A 25736-nucleotide genomic window follows, 5' to 3' on the forward strand; every position below is an offset into this window, starting at 1 on the left:
TGGATGGGTGGATGGATGGATGGATGGATGCGTGGGTGGATGGGTGGGTGGATGGGTGGGTGGGTGGATAGATGGATGGATGGGGCCCAGCTGCTGCTTGCACACCCACCCCAGTCCCCATGGTGCCAACGCCCCAGACTCACCAACTTTATGTGCAATGTGGATGCAGACTTCCTCAGCTGTCAGCGATGACTCACTGAAAGTGACCCAGGGCTCCCCGCCGCTTGGACCAGCCCAGTGCAGAAGCACCTTCAGGCCTCCCATGGCAGCCATGGGCTGGGCTCCATCCCCAACGGGCTTACTGCCCCTGGCCATCCCCCAGTGGCGCAGAGGCATGCTCCTGGCAGGTGGCTCAGCTGGAAAGGGGACAATCTATCAGCTCCCAAGTCTCAGCCCAGAGACCCCTGTTAGCTCCTCAACCTTCCACCCACCCCAGCTTAGGCCTGAGGGGAAGATTCTGGGCTCCCATCTTGGCATGACATTAGAGACCCGATTCCCTCTCTGAGTCTCGTTTTCCACATTTGTTGGACAGGGTTGGGGTATGCATCCCCACCTAGATCTCTCATCAACAATAACACTGAACCCTCCTCTCTTTCCACAAATTGACACAGATATAAAAATCTGCTCTGGCCAGGTACAGTGGCTCACGCCTCTAATCCCAGGACTTTGGGATGTTGAGGCAAGAGGATCGCTTGAGCCCAGGAGCTCGAGACCAGCCTAGGCCATATAGCAAGACCCTGTTTCTACAAGACGTTTTATTTTATATCTTATCTTATCTTATCTTATCTTATCTTATTTTTGAGACGGAGTTTTCACTCTTGTTGCCCAGGCTGGAGTGCAATGGTGCAATCTTGCTCACCACAACCTCCGCCTCCTGGGTTTAAGTGATTCTCCTGCCTCAGCCTCCTGAGTAGCTGGCACCTGCCACCACACCGGGCTAATTTTTGTATTTTTAGTAGAGACAGGGTTTTGCCATGTTGGCCAGGCTGGTGTTGAACCTCTGACCTCAGGTGATCCACCCGCGTCGGCCTCCCAAAGTGCTGGGATTACAGGCGTGAGCCACTGTGCTCGGCCTCTACAAGAAATTTTTAAAATTTAGCCAGATGTGGGGGTGCACATCTGTACTCCAAGCTACTCGGGAGGCTGAAATGGGAGGATCTCCTGAGCCCAGGAGTTGGAGGCTGCAGTGAGCAGTGATCGCACCACTGCATTCCAGCCTGGGTGACAGAGTGAGACCCTGACTCTAAAAATATAAATAAATAAATAAATAAGTAATAAAAATATATAAAAAGGGCCAGGCGCGGTGGCTCATGACTGTAATCCCAGCACTTTGGGAGGCCAAGGCGGACAGATCACGAGGTCTGGAGAGTGAGACCATCTTGACCAACATGGTGAAACGCCATCTCTACTAAAATACAATAAATAAATAAATAAAAAGTAAAATAAAAATCTGCTCTTAACACACCTCCCCAAAATAATCACACAGGCAGATGTGGTCAAACATACCTGAGGGCGAGTCCTGGAGCTCCCTGTGTCAACTCAAGCAAGCCACTTAGCAATTCTGGGCCTCAGTTTCCCCATCTGGAAAAGGGAGGTCCTCAGGGTGTTGCCATCAAAAGATGGTTGTAATGTTTCAATATAGTTCCGCATATTACACATTCAGCACAGACCCTGATTCAGGCACACACAAAAAGAACAAATATGACCAAAACAAGAATAACATAATTGTTATTAGTTTCATCGTGGTGATGGCCTCTTTCGGGCCACAATTCTCCTCTCCCACATTTACCCCCATGAGTGACCTCAGTCCCTGTTGACTCCCCAAAGCCTAGGAGAGTTTATGTCCAGCTCCATCCCCCCAGTCCAGGGCCTGAGCCTCCTGAGGGCGCCAGTATGGAAGTGGAGGGGCTGTCAGTTCCACCCATGTTGCTGGTTTCCTCATCTGGAAAAGGGGCATGTAACAGTGTCTACCTCAAAGGGCTGCTGGGAGGATTTAACGCGAGGAGGCAGAGAAAGTGCCTGGTATACAGTAAGCGCTTAATTAGCGTTTGCCATTAATACCTATTCATGTTATAGATGAGATCCTGGGGATGGGGCTTTCGCGGAGCCTACTTCCTCCTTCCTCCTTTCTCGTCCCCACTGGACCCAGACCCAGCTTTGAAGGCGGGGTCGGAGTGAAGTGTGCAACTGGGAAGGCTGCACGCCCCCATGTCCTCCCCCCAAAACCTCTAAACCCGGCCGGCAACGGCGGGAACTGGGCTGTGCACCCACCGGGCATCGGAGCAGTCCCGAGGCACCAGGTGCTCCCACCCAAGTGCAGCCTCTCAAGCGCAGCCAGTCCCCGCAGCTTCTTCCTGAGGACCTCCGGCCGCGCCCCTTCCGCGCCCGCGTCCAGACTCACCCTTCCGGGGGAACACAAGCTCGAACCCGGACCCCTCCCCGCCCCCGCGGGCAGCTACTACTTGTCCCCCGCCGAGACACCTCCTCCCATTGGCCGCCTGAAACGCACACGCCCATTGGCAGCTGCTCTGTTCTCCTTGCACGTCACCATTGGAATTTTTTTTTTTTTTTTTTTGCCATGGTGGCGGCACTCTGATTGGTCCTGGGGCTCATTCATCACTCAGCCGCGATTGGCTGAGTCGGCACCCAGATGCGCTGTCGCTTCTGCTATTGGCTGGAACTCGGTGGACGGAGACGTGGGAGGGGCTTGCGAGAGGCGGGCGGGAGAGCGAAGTGTGTGGGCAACGCGGCCGGATCCTGGAGTTCCCCTCTGTGCTGTGGAATTGGGTCAGGCGTGTACGGTCCTGACACTAGGACACAGCTGCATGTCCTCACCTCGGTGTTCAAAGCTGCACCGGCCACCATTCAACCCTCCGACGCCCTGCCCTGTGGCTTCCCCGTTCCATCCGGTCCTGTCTCCTTTCCCTCGTTTCTACCTGGCCGACTCCACCCTGCTGACTAGAATTCCCCCTCCTTCACTCCTGGGAGGCTTTCCTCGCCCACCTGCCCCTGTCCTCTTCCTGATCACCTGCAGCCCTGTCCTCTGAAGCTCCCTAGCGGTCAGGGTAGCAGCTTGGACATCCCGCCAGACGTGAATTCAAATCCCCACTCCGCAAGTCGTGCCCATTTGCTGAGAAGCCTACTGCCAGAGTGTTTCACATACATTATCTCATTTGATCCTAGCAGCAATTCCCTGTATGGCGGCTCTTATTATCCCCATTTCACAGAGGAAGAAACTCAGGCATGAACAGGTAACAAAGACCGTCCACTGACCCTTCTTCTGTGCCACACCATAACCACTCCTCGACTTTGTCTTTCATCTGCCCAGCCAAGTCTTAGCAAAGAAGCCTATTAAGTCATCCGCTCATCCTTGATGTCTGATCAACTTCCTCATCTTCCACTTTTTTTTTTTTTTTTTTTTTTTAAGATGGAGTTTCGCTCTTGTCGCCCAGGCTGGAGTGCAATGCTGCGATCTCGGCTCACTGCAACCTCAGACTCCCGGATTCAAGCGATTCTCCTGCCTCAGCCTCCCGGGTAGCTGGGACTACAGGTGCCCGCCACCACGCCCGGCTAATTTTTGTATTTTTAGTAGAGATGGGATTTCACCATCTTGGCCAGGCTGGTCTCGAACTCCTGACCTCGTGATCCACCCTCCCAAAGCACTGGGATTACAGGCGTGAGCCACCGCACCCGGCCCTTTTGTTGTTAATTTTTAAATTTTGTGGCTAATTTTTAAATTTTTGTAGAGATGGGGTCTGGCTATGTTGCCCAGGCTGGTCTTGAACTTCTGGCCTCAAGCAATCATCCTGCCTTGGTCTTCCAAAGTGCTGGGATTACAGATGTGAGCTAAGACACCCAGCTCCATGGAGTTGGTCTTAACTGCCATGGCCAAGGGACATGTGGCTGCTTCTCTCTGAGTCAGAAAATATGGGTAAAACGCCTCCTCACAGGGCAGCTGTGGACATTCTGTATGAAAATGCTGAAAGAGATCGGGAATGGTCTCTTTCACACCTGTAATCCCAGCACTTTGGGAGGCGGAGGCGGGCGGATCACCTGAGGTCAGGAGTTCGAGACCAGACTGGCCAACATGGTGAAACCCTGTCTCTACTAAAAATACAAAAATTAGCTGGGCGTGGTGGTGGGCACCTGTAATCCCAGCTATTCAGGAGGCTGAGGCAGCAGAATCGCTTGAACTTGGGAGGCAGAAGTTGCAGTGAGCCGAGATCGCACCATTGCCCTTCAGCCTGGGCAACAAGAGCTAAACTCTGTCTCAAAAAAAAAAAAAAAGAAAAAGAAAAAGAAAGAAAATGCTGATAGAGGCCGGGCACAGTGGCTCACGCCTGTAATCCCAGCACTTTGGGAGGCCGAGGTGGGCGGATCACGAGGTCAGGAAATCGAGACCATCCTGGCTAAGGCAGTGAAAACCCGTCTCTACTAAAAATACAAAAAATTAGCTGGGCGTAGTGGCAGCCTGAGGCAGGAGAATGGCGTGAACCGGAGAGGCGGAGCTTGCAGTGAGCCGAGATTGCGCCACTGCACTCCAGCCTGGGCGCCAGAGTGAGACTCTGTCTCAAAAATAAAATAAAATAAAATAAAATAAACTGCTGATAGAAACTTGTCCTGGCTGGATGCAGTGGCTCATCCCTATAAACCTAGCACTTCAGGGAGCTAAGGCAGGAGTACTGTCTGGGCCCAGTTCAAGACCAACCTGGGCAATATAACAAGACCCCATCTCTACCCAAAATAAAAAAATTAGTCTAAGGCTGAAGTATGAGAATCGCTTGAGCTCAGGAGGTGGAGGTTGCAGTGGGCCGAGATCCCACCACTGCACTCCAGCTTGGGCTACAGAGTGAGACTCCATCTCGGGGGGAAAAAAATTAGTTAGTCCCAGCTACTCCGGAGGCTGATGTGGGAGGATTGCTTGAGCCCAGGAGGTTGAGGCTACAGTGAGCCGTGATCACACCACTGCACTCCAGCCTGGGCAACTTGACCTCCTGGGCTCTGCTGTATTTTCTTCAGAGTCGTTATTGCAACCTGACATTTCATGGGAAGTTTCTTTCTTTCTTTCTTTTTTTTTTTTTAAAGAGACAGAGTCTTGCTCTGTTGCCCAGGCTGGAGTGCAGTGGCGCAATCTTGGCTCACTGCAACCTCTGCCTCTCAGGTTCAAGCAATTCTCCTGCGTCAGCATCCCCGGTAGCTGGGATTACAGGCGTGCACCACCACGCCTGGCTAATTTTTGTATTTTTAATAGAGACAGGGTTTGGCCAGGTTGGCCATACTGGTCTCGAGCTCCTGACCTCAGGTGATCCACCCACCTTGGCCTCCCAAAGTGCTAGGATTACAGATGTGAGCCACCGCACCCAGCTGGGTTTCTCTTCTTTCTTTCTTTCTTTCTTTTTTTTTTTTGAGACAAGAGTCTCACTCTGTTGCCCAGGCTGGAGTGCAGTGCTGTGATCTCAATTCACTGCAGTCTCAACTTCCCAGATTCACCATTCACAATCTTCCACCTCAGCCTCCCGACTAGCTGGGACTACAGATGTGCATCACCATGCCTGGGTAACTTTTTTTTTTTTGAGGCGGAGTCTCACTCTGTTGCTAGGCTAAAGTGCAGTGGCACGATCTCGGCTCACTGTAATCCCTGCCTCCCAGGTTCTAGCGATTCTTCTGCCTCAGCCTCCAGAGAAGCTGGGATTACAGGCGCGTGCCACCACACCCAGCTAATTTTTTTGTATTTTTTAGTAGAGATGGGGTTTCACCATGTTGGCCAGGATGGCCTCAATCTCCTGACCTCATGATCCTCACGCCTCGGCCTCCCAAAGTGCTGGGATTACAGGCGTGAGCCACCGCGCCCAGCCGCCTGGCTAACTTTTGTGTGTGTGTATGTTTTACAGAAATGGGCTTCCACCAACCCCGTCTCTACTAAAAATACAAAAATTAGCCGGGCGTGTTGGCGGGTGCCTATAATCCCAGCTACTTGGGAAGCTGAGGCAGGTGAATCACTTGAACCCGGGAGGCGGAGTTTGCAGTGAGCCGAGATCGCGCCACTGCACTCTAGCCTGGGCGACAGAGTGAGACTCTATCTTAAAAAAAAAAAAGGAAAAGAAATGGGTTTTCACCATGTTGCCCAGGCTGGTCTCAAACTACTGGGCTCAAGTGGTCCTCCCGCCTTGACCTCCCAAACTGCTGGGATTACGGGTGCATGCCACCAAACCCGGCTAATTTTTTAGTATTTTTTAGTAGGTACGAGGTTTCACCATGTGGGCCAGGATGGCCTTGATCTCCTGACCTCGTGATCCTCCCGCCTTGGCCTCCCAAAGTGCTGGGAATACAGGTGTGAGCCACCTCGCCTGGCTGGCTGGCTAACTTTCGTGTGTGTAATTTTTTTAGAAATGGGTTTTCACTATGTTGCCCAGGCTGGTCTCAAACTACTGGGCTCAAGTGGACCTCTGGCCTTGACCTCCCAAACTGCTGGGATTACAGGCATGAGCCACCGTGCCCAGCCCCTGGGAAGTTTCTTTGAGCACAAGTTCTATTGCCTGTCTTCGGTTCTAGGACCGCACCAGAAAGAGGTCTGTCTGGTTGTCTGCTATGCCCTCAGTGCCTGAGATTGTGCATCGAGCCCAGTAGGTGGCTTAAGAAGCCACAGCTAGTGGGGAATGAATGGCCTGGGAGCCAGGAATCCCTGGCTGTTGTCCTGCCTGCTGCGGGAGGGCTGGCTGTGAGCTTCCTCTCTGTCGCTGCTTGGAGTACAGTACCTAGAAGCCAAGAGTGCCAGATTTTTCTTTTTCCTTTTTTCTTTTTTTGAGAGAGGGAGTTTCGCTTTTGTTGCCCAGGCTGGAGTGCAATGGCGCAATCTCGGCTCACCACAACTTCTGCCTCCTGGGTTAAAGCGATTCTCCTGCCTCAGCCTTCCAAGTAGCTGGGATTACAGGCATGTGCCACCACGCCCGTCTACTTTTTTGTATTTTTAGTAGAGATGGGGTTTCTCCATGTTGGTCAGGCTGGTCTTGAACTGCCGACCTCAGGTGATCCACCCACCTCGGCCTCCCAAAGTGCTGGGTAATACTGGTGTGAGACACTGTGCCCGGCCTAGAGAGTGCCAGATTTTTCAACAGCCATCAGGGCGATGCTCCATGATTAGACGCTAGAACACAGTGGGCCGAGTGGGCCTGGGACCCGGTATTCCCCGCTCCCAAAGGAACTAGCAGGAAATGCCACATGAGGTGGTTAGTAATAACAATGCTAGTCATACTCCCAGTAACGATATCAATTCTAACAATGAGCTGGTGCGGTGGCTGGCACCTGTAATCCCAGCACTTTGAGAGACAGAGGCAGGAGGATGGCTTGAACCCAGGAGTCCTGGACCAGCCTGGGCAACATAGTGAAACCTCGTGTCTACAAAAAAATTTTAAAAATTAGCTGGGCATGGTGATACACGCCTGTAGTCCCAGCTACTAGGGAGGCTGGGGTGGGAGGATCACTTGAGTCCACAGGTTGAGGTTGCAGTGAGCTGTGATCGCACCACTGCACTCCAGCCTGGGCAACCGAGCAAGACCCTGTCAAATAAATAAATAAATAAATAAATAAATAAATAAATAAATAAATAAAGCTGACATTTTCCCAGCCTGCACACTGGGGCCGAGGGTGGGTATTTAGCCATCTCTGGGTCTTCTGTTTCTTTTTTTTTTTTTTTTTTTTTGAGATGGAGTCTCACTCTGTCGCCCAGGCTGGAGTGCAGCGGTGTGATCTCGGCTCATTGCAATCTCCGCCTCCCAGGTTCATGCCATTCTCCTGCTTCAGCCTCCCGAGTAGCTGGGACTACAGGCGCCTGCCACCACACCCGGCTAATTTTTTGTATTTTTAGTAGAGACGGGGTTTCACCATGTTAGCCAGGATGGTCTCGATCTCCTGACCTCATGATCTGCCGGCCTCGGCCTCCCACAGTGCTGGGATTACAGGCACCAGCCACTGCACCCGGCCTCTTCTCAGTTTCTTTGCAAGTGGTATCAGCACCCCCACTTGACAATTGAAGAAAAGAGGCTAAGGAGGCTGTTTTGCCAAGGCCTGGGGCCTCCTGCCCAAACTCAGACCTGGTCCATAAGGGAGGCCCCAGACCCCACATGTGACTAGCAGGAGGGGATTTCCCAGGACTGAGGGGGTTCCCCAATGGGGGGCTTTCCATGCTAAAATTGGGACAGTCCTGGGAAAGCCAGGACAGTTGGCCACGCCACTACAGTGGGTTTCTCAGAAGGAACAAAAGCTGGGGGCTTCCCCTGGCTCTGCAAGGGCTGCAGGGAGGGGCCTCCTCAGAGCCCCCTGGGACCTGGGAAAAGCCAAGAGTTGATGAATTAAAAGTAAAATACCTTTGTGTTTTCATGAGTGAGAAAGTTCAGGGAACAGCCAGTCTCCTCCTCAAAACAACCATGAGATGGATTTCCTGGGAAATCTTTTTTTTTGAGACAGAGTTTTTCCTCTTGTCGCCCAGGCTGGAGTACAATGGCACGATCTTGGCTCACTGCAACCTCTGCCTCCTGGGTTCAAGGGATTCTCCTGTCTCAGCCTCCCGAGTAGCTGGGATTACAGGCGCCTGCCACCACGCCCAGCTAATTTTTGTATTTTTTGTAGACACGGGGTTTCACCATCTTGGCCAGGCTGGTCTCGAACTCCTGACCTCAGGTGATCCACCCGCTTTGGCCTCCCAAAGTGCTGGGATTACAGGCATGAGGCTACCGTGCCCAGCCTCCTGGGAATCTTTACACAAAAATTCTACGCTCCTTTGGGCACGTGTGTGAACCTGTGTTCTCTAGAAAATTCTCAGGAGCAGCCCCAAATGGGACACTCGGTGCTGGCCTGAGAGGATACAGAGGAGTAACTTACACACATGAAGGCTGGCACCAGACGGGCTGAGTTCAAGCCCCAGCTCCATCACTGTGTGATCCTGGGCGGTCCCTTAACCTCACTGTGCCTCAGTTTCCTCCTCTGCAAGATGTGACTATTTAGTCCCAAACCCAGAGGCATGTCAGGGACATCAAATGAGTTAATACACTTCATTAGCCAGGTGTGGTGGTGCACGCCTGTACAGGAGGCTGAGGCAGGAGAATCGCTTGAACCTGGGAGATGGAGGTTGCAGTGAGCCGAGATCGTGCCACTGCATTTAAGTTTGGGCAACAGAGCAAGACTTGGTCTCAAAAAATAAATAAATAAAAGGACTGGTGGTGGATAGCCAGATGCAGTGTGTGTCTCTTGGCTGTAATTTGAGCTACTCAGGAGGTTGAGGCAGGAGAATCACTTGAGCCCAGAGGTTAGAGGCTGCAGTGAGCTATGATTGTGCCACTGCACTCCAGCCTGGGTGACAGAGCCAGATCCCATCTCTTAAAAAAAAAAAAAAAAAAGGGGGGGGGGCCACACATGGTGGCTCACGTGTGTAATCCCAGCACTTCGGAAGGCCAAGGCGGGCAGTCCTCTTGAGGTCAGGAGTTTGAGACCAACCTGGCCAACATAGTGAAACCCTGCGTCTACAAAAAAATACAAAAATTAGGCCCGGTGCGGTAGCTCACGCCTGTAATCCCGTTACTTTGGGAGGCTGAGGCAGGTGGATCACGAGGTCAGGAAATCAAACCCATCCTGGCTAACACAGCGAAACCCCGTCTCTACTAAAAATATATAAAAATTAGCCGGGCGTGGTGCCAGACGCCTGTAGTCCCAGCTACTCAGGAGGCTGAGGCAGGAGAATGGCGTGAGCTCGGGAGGCAGAGCTTGCAGTGAGCCGAGATCAGGCCACTGCACTCCAGCCTGGGCGACAGAGTGAGACTCAGTCTCACAAAATACAAACAAAACCTTCAATAACAAGGAATGCAGTATTTTGAAAAACTGAAATTAACACCAAAATGTCTATGATGAACAAAAATTATTATTATTATTTTTGAGACGGAGTCTCACTCTGTTGTCCAGGCTGGAGTGCAGTGGCGCGATCTTGGCTCACTGCAACCTCCGCCTCCCGGGTTCAAGCGATTCTCCTGCCTCAGCTTCCCGAGTAGCTGGGATTACAGACACGTGCCACCACGCCTGGCTAAGTTTTGTATTTTTTGTGGAGACGGGGTTTCACCATGTTGGTCAGGCTGGTCGCGGACTCCTGACCTTGTGACCCGCCCTCCTCGGCCTCCCAAAGTGCTGGGATTACAGGCGTGAGCCACCGCGCCCCGCTCAAAAATTAAAATTTTTACTCGGCAGGGCACACTGGCCTGTAGTCCCAACACTTTGGGAAGCTGAGGCGAGCAGACTGCTTCAGCTCTGTTCAAATCCAGCCTGAACAACATGGAGAGAACCCTGTCTCTGAAAAATAAATAAATAAAAAGATCTTGGAAGGTGTCTGAGGCTCAATCAGGGTTCCAGGAGTCCCCCTGCAGCTCCTACCTGTCGTTCTCACTCATACAAAACACTAAGGAAAGTTACTAGATTTGCAGCTCACTCCTGCCCCCTGGTGGTGATCGGCTTGGGCACAACAGCATTCCAGGGGTTTTTATCCAATGCTTTTGCAAATGTTTTCTGAAGGTCCGCTTTCTGGCACTGTGTATGTTGCAAGAAAAAGTCCGTGCTCTGGTGGCACCCACAGTACATGGGAGGTGACAATACACAGGTCTGTGCGAAGAAAGGCATGTGAGGCAGGTTTGGTGGCCGAGCATGAGGGGAATTAAAGTAGGTCAAGGAGGGCCTCAGAGAAGTGGCATTGATCTGTGGTCTGAGTGACAAGCAGTCCCCTCAGAGATGATGTCCCCCAGGAGAGGTAGGCATAAGTCTACTGGATCGGAGGTATTTCATGTCTTAAACTGATGTGAACCTGGGTATTTATTGTACTTTGATCTTAGCTCACTGAAGCCTTGACCTCCCGGGCTCAAGCAATCCTCCTGCCTTAGCCTCCCAAGTATCTGTAACTACAGGTGCGCCCCACTGCGCCCAGCACTGTTTTTGCTGTTGTTGTTGTTTTTGAGATAAGTATTTGTCACCCAGGTTGGAGTGCAGTGGCGTGATCCTGGCTCACTGCAACCTCCACCTCCCGGGTTCAAGCAATTCTCCTGCCTCAGCTTCCTGAGTAGCTGGGATTACAGGCACGTGCCACCATACCTGGCTAATTTTTGTGTTTTTAGTGCAGACTGGGTTTCGCCATGTTAGCCAGGCTGGTCTTGAACTCCTGGGCTCAAGTGATCCTCCTGCCTTGGTCTCCAAAATGTTGGGATTACAGGTGTGAGCCATGCCTGGCCGTGCACTCTTCTTTAAGACTTTTCCTGTGGCAGAAATATTTTGTGACTTTTGAAGATGGCCAGCAAGTGCCAAGGTCCCCGTTCAGAGAATCTGAGTGCCAGGTGCCAGTTGTCTGAACCATTACCTCACTTGTCCCCCTCACTACGGCCTGAGGAGGGCACTAGTGCGACGACGTTAGCCCTAAGAGCAGGGACACTGAGGCTCAGCGCATCACCCAAGGCCACACGAAGAGAAATTTCAAGTGCTCAAGGGCCAGCATGGAGCTGGGGACAACAGGGCAGCGAGGTAACAGGCAGATGGTGCTGGGGGCCTGGTCAGTTGCAGGGAGGACTTCGGCTTCTGCTCCCAGGGAGGGGAGTCCTGCGAGGCTTTTGAGCAGAGGTGGGACATGCCCTGACCCTTGTGTTCACAGGTACCCTCTGGCTGCTGCCTGTTCAGGGGCTGACTTGTAGTGGGGAATGAGGAGGAGGCTGGGGCAGGAATTAGAGCCAGAGGCAATGGGGACCTGAAGGCCATAGGGACAAAAGGCAGTGGTCAGAATCAAGAATGTTTGGGGGGGGCCAAGTGTGGTGGCTCACACCTGTAATCCCAGCACTTTGGGAGGCCAAAGTGGGAGGATCACCTGAGGTCAGGAGTTCAAGACTAGTGTGGCCAATATGGTGAAACCCCGTGTCTACTAAAAATACAAAAAATTAGCCGGGTGTGGTGGTGGGCGCCTATAATCCCAGCAGGAGGCTGAGGCAGGAGAATCACTTGAACCTGGGAGGCGGAGGTTGTAGTGATCCGAGATTCCACCACTGCACTCCAGCCTGGGTGATAGCTAGACTCTCAAAAAAAAAAAAAAAAAAAAATCTGTTTGGGGGCAGCGCTGGCCATAGGGTGGGGAGATATCGTCCAGGATGCTGCTCCAAAAGGTTGTAGGAAGCTGGAAAGGCGTGGGGTGCGGGCAGGTGCGCCAGATCCACAAAACCCTAGGGAAGGTGACTTGGTTTGCAGATCACTACTGCCCTCTGGTGGTGATCAGCTTGGGCCACCCTGCATTCTGGAGGTCCAAGTAGGGACAAGGGAGTGGGTGGGTGAGACTGAAGGTTGGGGGCTTTTGAGGCCTCTGGAAGAAGACTGTTCCAAGTTGTGGAACAGCATGTGTGAGGCGAGGACCCACGATGGCTGGTGGGCAAAGGACCAGAGAAGCACAGCTCAGCCCCCAATATCCCACCAGGTTTCCCTCCCACCTACAAGAGATGGGCTGCCTGAACGGCCCTCCCAGCAGCCCAGAGAGCATCTGAAATCTTTTATTGGAAGATCATTGCTGTTTGCCAAATAGAAGACACAGACAGCAGACGAACAGTGAAAACAGAGCCCAGTGACGAGAGCCGGCCCCTTGGCTGGGGACCCTCCCCTACTACCTGGTAGACCAGCCTGGTGACCTCTGCCCTTCCCCGGACCCCCGGGCCTTTGGCATAATGCTGATGGGGGGCTGCAGGCAGTGAAGCCCCTTGACTCAAAGCAGAGACTTGAATGGGCGCTGGAGAGTGGGGACAGTGGAGAGGCCAGAGAGGGCTGGGCGGGCCCCCCAGGCTGGGCCGAGCAGCGCAAGTAGAGGAAGTCAGGAGCGGGCGAGATGGCATCTATCTGTTTTCTGAAAAGGGGCACATAGGGGCCTGGAAGCAGGTGGCGGTTGGTAGCTGGGGCAGGTCACACACTGACATCCTTCTCATCGCCCGTCTTGGGAACAGCTTCCAGTAGTGGGTCCCCAGGACCTGCCTCCTCTCCCTCCTTGGCCTCGCTGGCCTTAGAGTTGGGGACCCAGAGGCCAGAGTCAATGCAGCGCTGCATGTGGTACTTTGCGTCCTGTGAGGAGAAGGCAGGCAGATGAGGTGGGGCCGCCAGCCGGTGGTCCCCGTTGTCCCCTGCACATCCCCAAGCTGGCTTCCTGCCTATTGATATTTTACCGATTTATTTGAGACAGAGTCTCACTCTGTCACCCAAGCTGGAGTGCAGTGGTGCAATCTCGGTTCACTGCAACCTCCACCTCCCAGGTTCAAGTGATTCTCCTGCCTCAGCCTCCCAAGTAGCTGGGGTTACCGACGCCTGTCACCATGCCTGGCTAATTTTACTTTTAGTAGAGATGGGGTTTTGCCATGTTGGCCAGGCTGGTCTTGAACTCCTGACCTTAGGTGATCTGCCTGCCTTGGCCTCCCAAAGCGCTGAGATTACAGGCGTGAGCCACCGTACCCAGCTGGAACTTTAAATTTTATTTAACTTTAATTTAAATTTAGATAGTGCAATCTAGAACAAAAGCCAGCAAATTTTTTTTGGTAAAGGGACAGACTAAATATTTCTGCTTCCGCGAGCCATATGGTCTCCATCACGACTCAACTCTGCTGTGGTAGAGCAAGATCGGTTGTAGATGATAGGGAAACAATTGAGCGTGGCTTCTTTGTTCTAATAAAACTTTATTATAAAGACAGGCAGTGAGTCTGGGAGCTGCAGTTTGCAGAACCTGGTCTAGATGGCTATGCCCATAGAAGCTTCTAGAAACTCAGGGCCAGTCCTGCAGCTAGACCCATTTTACAGACGAGAAAACCAGTGTGATCAACCAGGGAGCCAAGTGGTAGGAATAGGATCAAACAGTGTCCTACTTAGATTCAACGTCTATTACCACTTCCAAAAATATAGCCAGTGAGACCCTGTCTTTATAAAAACATAATTAAAAAAAAAATTAGCTAGATGTCATGGTGTCAGCCTGTAACCCCAGCTACTTGGGGAGGCCGAGGTGGGAGGATCACTTGAGCCTGGGAGGTCGAGACTGCAGCCTGGGTGAGAGAGGAAGACCCTGTCTCTCAAAAACAAGTAGACAAAATCCAATTAACAGCCAGCGTTTACCAGCCCCTGCCATGTGCTCACCTCCCTTCCCCACGCATTTTGTGAGCTGATATTGAGAGAAAATGTGGTTTGGATAAGGAAACTGAGGCTGGACTCAGTCACAGTAACAGTGACAGTCACGAAGAACATGAGCTCAAAGCTCAGCATTTATCTGCTTGATACTGGGATACAGTAGGTGCTCAATATATGTGGGTGTGTGCCAAGGTGACACGACCCCCCTTACTCCTTGGAGAAGCCTTGGAGGGGCACTTTCACCAGCCGGCTTCAGAGACTTGGCACACAGGGCTGGGGGAGACACACGGCCCGCCGGGAAGGCATGGGGCGCGGGGGCTACTCACGGTGGGGTCCATCTTGCTGATGGCGTCCTGCAGCATCTGCACATCCTTCACATCGAAGCACTTCTGGAGTTCCTGGCGGTACAGAGGGGCTGGGGTCAGGGGCTGGGTCCCTGTGGCCCTGGGGGGTCCCGCTCAGGGTCCTCCTGCTGCCCGCCTGGGCTGGGGAGCCCCACCTCGGGGAGGGACTCGTAGACCTCGACGGGGTCCAGGCCGCCGGGGCCGAGCCGCTTCTTGCGCTCCTCCTCCTCGTACTCCTTCATGGCCTTCTCGATGCGCAGCTTGGCACGGCCCCGCACACGCTCCTTGAAGGCTTCCAGCTCATCGTTGAAGCCCTCCATGTACTGGCGATCGGCTGTCTATGGGGGTTGGGCAGTGCTTACTGGACCTGGCCCAACGCTCAGGAGGGACTGGGAGGCCCAGGACCCTCCAGCCGCAGCTCCTCAGAGGCACCCCAGGGTTCCCCAAGTCTATTCCTGACCTACATGAAGGGCTCCCCAAGGCCTGGGCTCCCCCGCCAGGGACCTCATCTGGCATTTGCCAAAGACCACCTGCTTGGGAGCCCTGCTCTACTGCAGATCTGAGACACTCATGTCCTCAGTGTCCCTGCATGGGCACCTCTAACTCAACATGGCCACCTCCCAGCCTGCCTTGTCCTTGGTCTCCCCAGTCTCGGTAAGGATAGCCCTGTTCCTCCAGGTACGCAGGTTAAAAATCCTAGAGGCTAGGCCAGGCGCGGTGGCTCACGCCTGTAATCCCAGCACTTTGGGAGGCCGAGGCAGGCAGACCACGAGGTCAGGAGTTCGAAAACATCCTGGCTAACACGGTGAAACCCCATCTCTACTAAAAATACAAAAAATTAACCGAGCATGGTGGCACATGCCTGTAGTCCCAGCTACTCAGGAGGTTGAGGCTGGAGGATCGCTTGAACCCAGGAGGCGGAGGTTGCAGTGAGCCGAGATCGTGCTACTGCACTCCAGCCTGGGCAACAGAGTGAGACTCCATCTCAAAAAAACAAAACAACAACAACAAAAAAAACCCTGAGGCTGGCAGGCACCTGTAATCCCAGCTACTTGGGAGGCTGAAGCACTAGAATTGCTTGAACCCGGGAGGCAGGGGTTGCAGTGAGCTGAGATCACGCCACTGCATTCCAGCCTTGGTGACAGAGCAAGACTCTGTCTCAAAAACAAACTAAAACCCAAAACCCTAGAGGCACCCTCACCTTTGTCCTTTACCCACATATTCACCTGGGGACCTTCAGCACATCCTACTGCTCCCACATTTTTTTGTAATGCAGTTTTGCTCTGTCACCCAGGCTGCAGTGCAGTGGCAAACCACAGCTCACAAACTCCTGAGCTCAAGTGATCCTCCTGCCTCAGCCTCCCAAATAGTTGGGACTATAGTACTCAGTCACCAAGCCTGGCCTGACCTCCACTTTTATTTTCTTTTATTTATTTATTTATTTAGAGATGGAATTTCGCTCTTGTTGCCTAGGCTGAAGTGCAATGGCACGATCTCGGCTCACAGCAACCTCCGCCTCCCAGGTTCAAGCGATTCTCCTGCCTCAGCCCCCCGAGCAGCTGGGATTACAGGCACACACCACCATGCCCGGCTAATTTTGTAGTTTCAGTAGAGATGAGGTTTCTCCATGTTAGGCTGGTCTCAAACTCCCAACCTCAGGTGATCCGCCCACCTCGGCCTCCCAAAGTGCTGGGATTACAGGCGTAAGCCACTGCGCCCGGCCTCCACTTTTAAAGTCTGGCAGAATCTGCCCACTTCTCTCCTCCTCCCTGGCCCCACCCTCTCCTGATCTAGGATGCGGTGACTGGAGGGGCTTGAGTCCCAGTGGAGAGGAGTCGGCCTTACCTAGAGCATCGTGGGCTGGTTCCCTGGGGAGGGGGCCTCCAGCCACCTGGCAGCTCAGGGACCCTACCTTAATCTTAGTGAAGAACTGCCGGAAGCAGGCCCGGGGGTCCACCTTTAGGCTCTTCGCCAGCTCCAGGATAAATTGCATGACGATTGTCTGGTGGGCCACCTGCTCCATGAGTGCACATTTCTGCCAGGAAGAACAGGCACAGCGTCACCAAGTGGCAGCCTCATGGCAGCGCCTTTTCACAGCCCTGGGGAAAGCTCCACTCACCTCCTCCACCTCTAGGTCAATGCACCAAATGACCAGGTAATTGGCCGTCTCCTCGCACACCAGGTGGACGTTGTCTGACAGGTACTTTTGGCTGTCATCCCAGCGGCGAAGCATGCCTGTGGGAAGATGCTGGCAAGGTGCTGGAGGGCCCTGGAGGCAAAGGGCCTGCCTCGACCTTGCCCCCCATAACCCACACGCCCCACTCACCAAAGTGCTTGATCTGTTTCTCGTATTTTTCCACGAAGGTCTTGTGTTTCTGCTCCCTCACCTCCTCTGAGTCCTCCTCTGTCTTCTCGGGCTTGGTATTTACCATGCTCTGTGGTAGGGTGAGAGGGGGAGTGGGCTGGGGCAAGGCTGCGGAGCGCCTCGAGCGCGGCCGGGCGGGCCGTGGCCGCAGCGCCCATCCCATCCACGGCGGAGGTGGTGACGAAGCCATGAGCATCAAGGTGGCGGGAGCGTGGGCATGGCCCTTGGGGCAGATCAGAGGAGGGGACCGCTGGGGTGTTTCATCCGCCCGGCCCCCCAAGCCTGTCCCCCCTCCCACGTGGCCCCCGTCCATCCCTCAGCTCCCCGCCCCCCACCACACTCTTCAACTACACCGCCGGGGTCCTCCCCTGACCAGGCATTGGGTGCGCATGCGTCCTGGTTGCACGCTCTCTGGCTGCGCATGCGCACTGCCCGCCCCGGCCGCCCCTCACACCTTGCTGAAGCCGTCTTTGCTGAGCGTGTCCACGTTCCAGGGCATGCTCTTCTCCTTCTTGCGCATCTCCTCCAGCTTCTGCTCCCAGCTCCGCTCCTCCTTGCGCAGCTGCTGTGCCTCGGCCTGCAGCCGCTCCAGCTCTGCCTTGCCGCCCTCGGCCACCTCCAGCTCCTTCAGCTTCCTCTGGCACTCGGCCACCTTGCGCTTGCACTCGCGGCAGCCCCTGTCCAGTTCCTCCTTCTCCTTCTGGAACTGCTCCATGCGTTCCACCCGGGCCTGCGGGCAGGGACGGCCTATCAACTCTGGGGAGTCGTCTGTCCCTTACCCCCCCCCCCCCCCATACCCAATCCCTGCACCGGAGATGGCCCCAGGAAAAAGTATGCGTCCACCTCTCGTGCCCTGGTCTCCCAGCTTCTGCCCCTGCGCCCACAGGTGCCAGCGCACACCCAAGTGGGGTCAGGTCCCTCCGTCCTCTGCTCAGAACCCTGGCGGCTCCCATCTCACTCAGAGCAGAACCCAAGTTGTCACCACAGCCTACATGGGCCCTACACAATCTGCGCCGGCACCTCCCCTGGTAACTCTTCCTTCCAGCTACACCAGCCCCTCACTTTTCTCACCTTTTCTTGAGGCCATTTTTTTTGTAAGAAAACAAAACAAAACAAAACAAAAAACAGGGTCTCACTCTGTCGTCCAGGTCAGAGTGCAGTGGCCCAATGACGACATACTGCAGCCTCAACCTCCCTGGGCTCAGGCGATCCTCCCACCTCAGTCTCCCAAGTAGCTGGGACTACAGGTGTGCACCAGCACGCCCAGCTAATTTTTGTATTTTCAGTAAAGATGGGGTTTGCCATGTTGCCCAGGCTGGTCTTGAAGTCCTGGGTTCAAGCGATCCTTCCCTCTCGGCCTCCCAAAGTGCTGGGACTACAGGCGGGAGCTACTGCGCCCTGCGGAGCCCACTTTTTTCTTGAACCTCAAGGCCTTCGCACTGGCTGTTCCAACTACTTGGAATGCTTTTCCTTCAGAGCCCCCCACAGCTGACTCCATGGCACCTGTGCGATCTGGGCTCCATGTTGCCTTAGCGAGGACCCCTTCCCCAACCACCTTCCTGATGATGGCAACCTCCCGCTGCCCCTGTCCGGAATTCCCTGCCTCCTCAACACCAGCAACCACTAACATCATATGACAATTATTTATCACGTTTTGGGTACTGCCCCCCTCCAATGAATGAAGCCCTGCTCTCTAAATATGGGAACGTGTTCGCCACTTTTGTTCCCAGAACCAGGAACTTGGCCTGGTGCAAAGCAGGGGCTCAGCAAATGCTTGTTTTTTTTTTTGTTTTTATTTTGTTCAGTTTTGTTTGAACAAGGTCTTGTTGTCATGCAGACTAGAGTGCAGTGGTGCGATAATGGCTCACTGCAGCCTTAATCTCCCAGGCTCAACCTGCCTCAACCCCCCCAAGTAGCTGGGACTACAGGTGCACACAAACCACCACGCCTGGCTTTTTTTTTTTTTCTTTTTTTTGAGACGGAGTCGCCCAGGCTGGAGTGCAGTGGCGCGATCTTGGCTCACTGCAACCTCTGCCTCCTGTGTTCAAGCAATTTTCCTGCCTCAGCCTCCTTAGTAGCTGGGATTACAGGCACGCGCCACCACACCCGGGTAATTTTGTATTTTTAGTAGAGACGGGGTTTCTCCATGTTGGCTGGTCTTGAACTCCTGACCTCAAGTGATCACCCACCTTGGCCTCCCAAAGTGCTGGGATTACAGGCATGAGCCACTGCACCAGGGCCCCTTCTAGATGTTTCTTTGTTCCACCCATAACCTTGCCCCAGGATCACTGCCAAGGCCCTCTTAGCTCTGTCTCCAGCCCAGCATGCCCTCCTGAGCCCCAGCTTGGTGTCTATCTGCTTCCCGCTCACCCCAGCCCCAGATGTCACTCCCCAGGCACTCCTCTTTCTCCTGATAACAGTGCCTCATCTCCTCAGGCTCCTGGTCCCCGCCTCACTCCCTGTCTCGCTCAGACCTCCATCTGGGCCCCATCGGATTGTACAGGCCTCTCCTGAGACCCCTGCGTGGCTCCACCACCACCTCTCCTGAACCTCAGTGGGGGCTGCTCTATCCAGAGCCACTAATCAAACCCTGAAACCCTGAAACGTGCCACCACCTTCAATTGCTGACCCTCTCCAATCCAGGCACAGCTGCCGCCACGGAGGCCTGTGAAGCCCATGCATTTGACCACGTGACCAGAGTCCTCCCCACTACATTTTGGGGGGTCTGAATTCAGATGGGACTTCTGATCCTGGCATCCTGGTCCTGGGTCCCAGGCAGATACTGGCCCTCATCGTTCCCCGAAAGTACGGGCTCTGTCTTGCCTCTTGGCCTCTGCATGTGCAGTTCCCTTACCTGCTTTTGCACCCAAAACTCAGCTTCAACAGAGCCTTCCCCAAATGCTCCCTGCCTGAGGCACCACTGATCCCTAAAGGACCTCCTGTGACAATGTGACGATGTGGTGAGGGTGCTGGAGGACAGCCTTGGGGCAACGGCCCCTGGGTCCTAGCCCACAGCCACCATGTACCGGCTGGGTATCCCGGGCCATCCCCTAACCTCCTGTAACCTCAGTTTTCTCATCTGTCAAACAGTCAACAATGCTGACCGCACAAGCTCATATTGGAAGAAACTAAGGAGATGATTAGAGTAAAATGTCCCGAGCCATGTGGGCCCTCAGCACGCACCTTTCCTGTACTGGCCAAGGTCATTACCATCTGTGCAAGAGGACAATCTCTCTCTCTCTCTGAGGACTACTCTGGGGCTTTAAAAAGGAAATGTCCTTCAAATGCTTAGTTTAATTTCTGGCCCAGAGTACACGCTCAATAACTGGGAGTGGTTGTTACTACATGGTCACAGCACCCGGCTGTGCCACTGACGGGAGATGGAACTTTGGCCATGTCACTGAAACCCTTCCCGGCCTTGGTCTTCCCCTCTGTGAAATGGAGTCTCACAGGATCGCCGTGAGAACTGAATGACTAACTCTATGGAAAATGCTTCCAAAACAGCCCTCAGTAGGTGTGTCCCACTGTTACCATCTCCGTCCTTGTCACTGCCACCTGAATGGTCTGCTGACTCATTTCTGTGCCTTATCTGAGGCTGTGTCCCCAGGTTCTAAGGCAGGGCCAGGCAGAGCTGGCCCCTATTCTAATACCCCAGGGGACTGACACAGCCAGCCTAAGCCTCGGATTCCCCCATATGTATAAGGGGTCAAGAAGGCCTACATGGTCGAGCGTGGTGGCTCACACCTATAATCCCAACACTTTGGGAGGCCGAAGCGGGTGGATCACCTGAGGTCAGGAGTTTGAAACCAGCCTGGCCAACATGGTGAAACCCCGTCTCTCCTAAGAACACGAAAATTAGCCAGGCGTGGTGGCAGGCGCCTGCAATCCCAGCTACTCCAGAGGCTGAGGCAGAATCGCTTGAACCCGAGGCAGAAGTTGCAGTGAGCTGAGATTGCGCCACTGCACTCCAGCCTGGGCAACAGAGCATGACCCTGCCTGAAAAAAAAAAAAAAAAAGCTATACCTCATGAGATAAACAGCAGCTGCAGGCTGGGCACAGTGACCCATGCCTATAATCCTAGCACTTTGGGAGGCCGAGGTGGGAGGATCACTTGAGCTCAGGAATTTGAGACCAGCCTAGGCAACATAGTGAGATTCCATCTCTTAAAAAAAAAAAGTTGCTGGGCGTGGTGGCTCATGCCTGTAATCCCAACACTTTGGGAGGCCAGGCGGGCAGATCATGAGGTCAGGAGTTCGGGACCAGCCTGGCCAACATGGTGAAACCGCATCTCTACTTTAAAAATACAAAAATTGGCCAGGCATGGTGGCGCGCACCTGTAGTCCCAGCTACTCGGGAGGCTGAGGCAGGAGAATTGCTTGAACCTGGGAGGTGGAGGTTGCAGTGAGCCGAGATGGCACCACTGCACTCCAGTCTGGGCAACAGAGTGAGACTCCGTCTTAAAAAAAAAAAAAAAAAAAAAAAAGCAGCTGTGGCCTCTCCAACTCCCTTTCTCCACGATGGGCCTGTGTCACCCTGGAGCCTGCCTGCCACCCTGCAATCCACTGCTGGGCAGCCACCAGTCTCCCCTGTGTCCTCTGAACAACTGCCAGGGAGGCCGCAGCTAAAAAAGGCCTCTTGGAGTTGGTGGGGGCGGCAGCCTGCCCAGCCTGGGCTTTACACCTCCTATCGGGGAGGGGCTATAGCAGGCTGGGCAGGGGAGAAGCCACCCCAGCAAGCAGGGCCCACAGGTGTCACTACCCTCCTGCCTTACAGTTAGGGAAACTGAGGCTCACAGAATCTCAATGTCATACAACTCATTAGAAGAAACCACTAACAGCAGCTGTCTCTGGGCAGGAGAGCCAGCGAGCTGGGGCTGAGAAAAGGGATTCATTTGTCCGCTTCTGGAAACTTTGGAATTTTTTTTTTTTTTTTTTTTAAGAGACAAGGTCTTAGGCCAGGCTTGGTGGCTCACACCTACAATCCCAGCACTTTGTGAGGCTGAGGCAGGTGGATTGCCTGAGCTCAGCAGTTTGAGACCAGCCTGGGCAACATGGTGAAACCCTGTCTCTACCAAAAAGTACAAAAATCAACCAGGCATGGTGGTGTGTACCTGTGGTCCCAGCTACTCAGGAGGCAGAAGTAGGAGGATCACTTGAGCCTGGAAGGTGGAAGTTGCAGTGAGCTGAGATGGTGCCACTGCCATCTCAGGGTGACAAAGCAAGGCCCTGTCTCGAAAAAAAAAAGAGAGAGACAAGGTCTTGCTATGTTGCTCAGGCTGGACTTGAACTTCTGGGCTCAAATGATCCTTCTGCCTCAGTCTCCTGAGTAGCTAGGACTATATGCATGTGCCACCACATGTGGCTACAGAATTTTTTTTTTTTAACCATGAACAGAAATTATTTAAATGATGATGATGATAACAGCCACTGCCCCAAAAGGATTACAAATATTAAATGAATAAGGTAAGCCTTACAACAACCTTATGGGGTGGACATCATTCAGATTCTCAGGTAGGGAAACTGAGGCACAGAGCGATCAAACAGTTCCCTGGCAGTCACGTAGCACGTGAGTGATACAGACAGAGCTGAGATTTGAACCTAGTCAGGCCTGTGCTCTGAACGACAGCAATCTCTCCTTCCCCTCCACAATGCTTCCTTCCAAACCTGCCCCAAGTTTTCCTGACCCAGTCTTAATTCATTCTTACAAAGGTCTCAGGGAGGTGGGGCCATATTATCCCAGGTTTCACATGGGCTCAGGGAGGCTTCTTGTGAGTCTTGCCACATCAAAGAAAGAAAGAAGCAGCAAGAGCTGGGGCTAGGATTGGAACCCAAGCTTGCCTGTCCTTGAACCTGTGCTGGAGACGCTGAAGCCCCCTGCCTCCCTTACGTGCCACTACAACCACCCGGGTTCTCAGCGGTAGGACAGGAAAAGCTCTGTGCCAGAGGGAGGAGGGTGTGGCAGGTACACTACGCTGCAGGAGGGGGGCCCTCCCACCCGGCAGGACCAAACCATTCTCCACAGTAGTAAAGATTAACCTCTTTATGTGACAGAAATAGGTCTTCCCAAGAATAGTCTTTGGAGCTTTGAGGAAGTCTTAAATATTTCATAATAAAATGTTACACACGGCAAGAAATAGAAGCGCTAGAACTTTCTTCCCACACTCCAGTGGCTTGCTTGGCAGGTACACTACCCAGGAGACTCAGGATTTAAGGAATAGGTCTGGAGGTGGGACTGGGAGCTAGATGAAGAGACTAATGCCGTATTCCAGAGTATTCTGGAAGGATGGGAAAGGGACCTTCTAGTTGTTTCTGGATAAATGATGGGGAATTGACCTATGGGAGGGTGGGGTAAGAGATCCTCACTAGAAGGTTCTGAGAGGTATATGCCCTTCGTTTAAGAGCACAACATGGCTGGGTGCGGTGGCTCACGCCTGTAATCCCAGCACTTTGGGAGGCCAAGGTGGGTGGATCAACTGAGGTCGGAAGTTCAAGACCAGCGTGACCAACATGGAGAAACCCTGTCTCTACTAAAAATACAAAATTAGCCAGGCATGGTGGTGCATCATGCCTGTAATCCCAGCTACTCAGGAGGCTGAGGCAGGAGAATCACTTGAACCCGGGAGGCAGAGGTTGCAGTGAGCCAAGATTGTGCCACTGCACTCCAGCCTGGGCGACAAGAAGGAAACTTCGTCTCAAAAAAAAAAAAAAAAAAAGGAATACAACAGACACTGGTATGTGATGCAGGCACACTCATTTGGGGTAGCAGGAGGTTAAACCTTTAAGTCTTAGTCATCCCATTGGCTCGTGAGCACTGATGTGGTGGTAGGACATGGATCACCCAGGCTTGGGATTCTGGGGTCTGGATTTGGGGCCTCTGTTGTGGTCAGATAGAAGAAGGGGTGGTGAATTTAGAATCAGACCGGGAGAGTCCCTGGATAAGAGCAGGGACAATTTGGGTCACAGAGTAGCTATCAGGCTGGGGACAAAAGGTGGGGTGGGTTTGGGGTTCTGGGCTTGAGTTAGGGGAGAGTTTCCAATGCTGGCTGAGGCTCATACAGGAAGCCAGTCTGGGAAGTGGGTGGTGACAGGGTCTGCAATACCAAGTAGGAGCAGGGGCTCTGGCTAGGCCGGAAGCCACGTGGGCAGGATTTCCTGGTATAATGGGAAATGGGTTTACCGGAGGCCAAAGGAGAGGCTGGAATGTGAGGCTCTATCGGGTTGGAGCTGGTAGTTAGATCCAGAGGGGAACCAGATTCCAAAACCCAAGTACTCGGTGAGACTAAGGATCCTGAAGGGGGACGGTTCTACACTCTAGGAAGGGGGTCCTGGGTGTGGGCAGGGACAGGAATATCAGAGTAGCACAGAGTTCCTTGTTCCGTTTAGAAAAGGAGTGGCGACTCCGGATCTGAATGGGAACCCCGGATCAAGATCCCGGAAAGTAGATCCCGGGACAGACCAAAATATTGGGGGTCCAGACTACGGAGGTGGGGGGGCGATGGGAGATCCCAGATAGGAAGTGAATACCCGAATAGGATGAGGGATCATCTAGAAGAATTTGCGATCCAAACTTTGAGGCAGAGTTCTGGGTGTAAATGTTAACTGCCGAACAGAATTAGGGAGAACCCCAAAGACTCGTCTAGGGGACTCCAGACTATGAAGAAGTTCTAGGGGGTGAACAGGGAATCCCACGCAAAAATCGGAGCAGGGAGTGGGGGAGCGGAGATGCAGGGCAGGGACTCAGGGTCCCAGTGGTACTGGGGTCCCGGAGTTGAATCGAAGCTCCTGAAAATCCAGACTGGGGGGGTGAGAATCCTAGGTGTGAACAGCGGGGTCCCTGGGCAGTATCGGGGATCACAACTCCGAAGCGGGGTCCGGGAGTGGGGAAAGGGATGGGCGCGCGCGCCTTACCTGATGCCGCCAGCGGAAGAGACTGGCCGTGTCGATGTTGGGGTGCGTCTCGTCTTCATCATCAGACACCTCAATGTGGTCCCACACGCTGTAGTCCACCATCTTGCCTTGGCGGCCCAGCCCGCTCCGGCTCGGGTGGCGGCGACGGCGGCAGCAGTGGAGACTCGGTGCGCGGAGCCCCGCCCCTTCCGCTTCCGCCGAGCGCGGGAAACCCCGCCCTGTGTGACGTCACATCCCTAGTAACCGCGGCAGCGGCACTAGCTACCCAGCCAGCCTTAAAGGGCCCTGCGTAAGTGTTCCGGCCCCCTGGAGTTCCCGCAGAGACTCCGCGTCATCTGGCGCTGGGGCTCCGCTAGGTCTCCTGGGGGCATATGAGTGCGCGCTTCAACTCCGAGCCCCCCTCATCTCCCGCCGCTCCACGGTGGGCGTTTGGGGTGGCAGGGAGGGGACGGTTGATGAGACTGAGAGGACTGTCCCCTCAGCCACGCCGCAGTGACGTCTGCAAGGGGTAGGGACACGGCGGGAAGGCCCTCCCCCTGCCCTTCGTAAACGGGGACCTAAGCCTGCGCTGGAGAGGGGCGCCTGATGACTCCTCGGACTTTCTCAGCCCGAGGAGGACTGGACCTGCCCTGGGGGTGTCTAAATCGGGGGTGGTATGGCCCTTCCCTTGCGGGGTTAAACGTGGAGGGGAGACTGTGGCCCTGCCTTGGGAGCTGGGGTTTCCCCGCCTCGGCAACAGCCTTCTCCTTGTCTTCCACCTCCTGCCATTCGCAGCGAGGACTCGCGCGAGCGCGCGCGCGCGCACACACACACACACACACACACACACACACACACACTTTGGAATCACCCGGACCCCCCCAAAACGGGTCTCGGCGCCCCACCCCGCTGGCCGCTGGGTGTCGCTAGAGTCTAGCCCACGGCGCGTATTCCTAGCCCCGCGCTTGGTGGGGGGAATCGTGG

General features: G+C 54.0%; 2 protein-coding genes across 16 annotated transcripts in view; both read right to left on the reverse strand.

Moving 5' to 3' along the window:
• The window catches only part of TYK2 (tyrosine kinase 2), a 31197-nt gene extending 28608 nt beyond the window's left edge, over positions 1 to 2589 (reverse strand). For 3 of the 15 annotated variants that reach the window (XM_063700996.1, XM_063700995.1, XM_055371618.2), the window contains exons 1-3: positions 2062 to 2395; positions 1507 to 1671; positions 144 to 356 (exon numbers count right to left, since the gene is read on the reverse strand). In XM_063700996.1, coding sequence (XP_063557066.1) covers positions 144 to 336 — 193 coding nt within the window. In that variant the 5' untranslated portion in view covers positions 337 to 356; positions 1507 to 1671; positions 2062 to 2395. Of the gene's footprint in view, positions 1 to 143; positions 357 to 1506; positions 1672 to 2061 lie in introns of those variants that run through there. The other 12 variants (XM_055371622.2, XM_019015781.3, XM_055371617.2 and 9 more) reach the window with 12 other exon arrangements.
• Positions 2590 to 12535: 9946 nt separating this feature from the next.
• CDC37 (cell division cycle 37, HSP90 cochaperone) lies at positions 12536 to 24993 on the reverse strand. Its single transcript, XM_019015770.3, has 8 exons — positions 24774 to 24993; positions 17321 to 17596; positions 16828 to 16936; positions 16621 to 16736; positions 16414 to 16536; positions 14657 to 14839; positions 14484 to 14555; positions 12536 to 13110 (listed from the first exon to the last, which is right to left on the reverse strand). The coding sequence occupies exons 1-8, from the start codon at positions 24873 to 24875 to the stop codon at positions 12955 to 12957; spliced, it is 1137 nt and encodes a 378-aa protein (XP_018871315.1). The 5' UTR covers positions 24876 to 24993; the 3' UTR covers positions 12536 to 12954.
• Between the last annotated feature and the right edge of the window lie 743 nt (positions 24994 to 25736).

This window comes from Gorilla gorilla, chromosome 20, assembly GCF_029281585.2.
Source record: "Gorilla gorilla gorilla isolate KB3781 chromosome 20, NHGRI_mGorGor1-v2.1_pri, whole genome shotgun sequence".
NCBI lineage: Eukaryota > Metazoa > Chordata > Mammalia > Primates > Hominidae > Gorilla > Gorilla gorilla.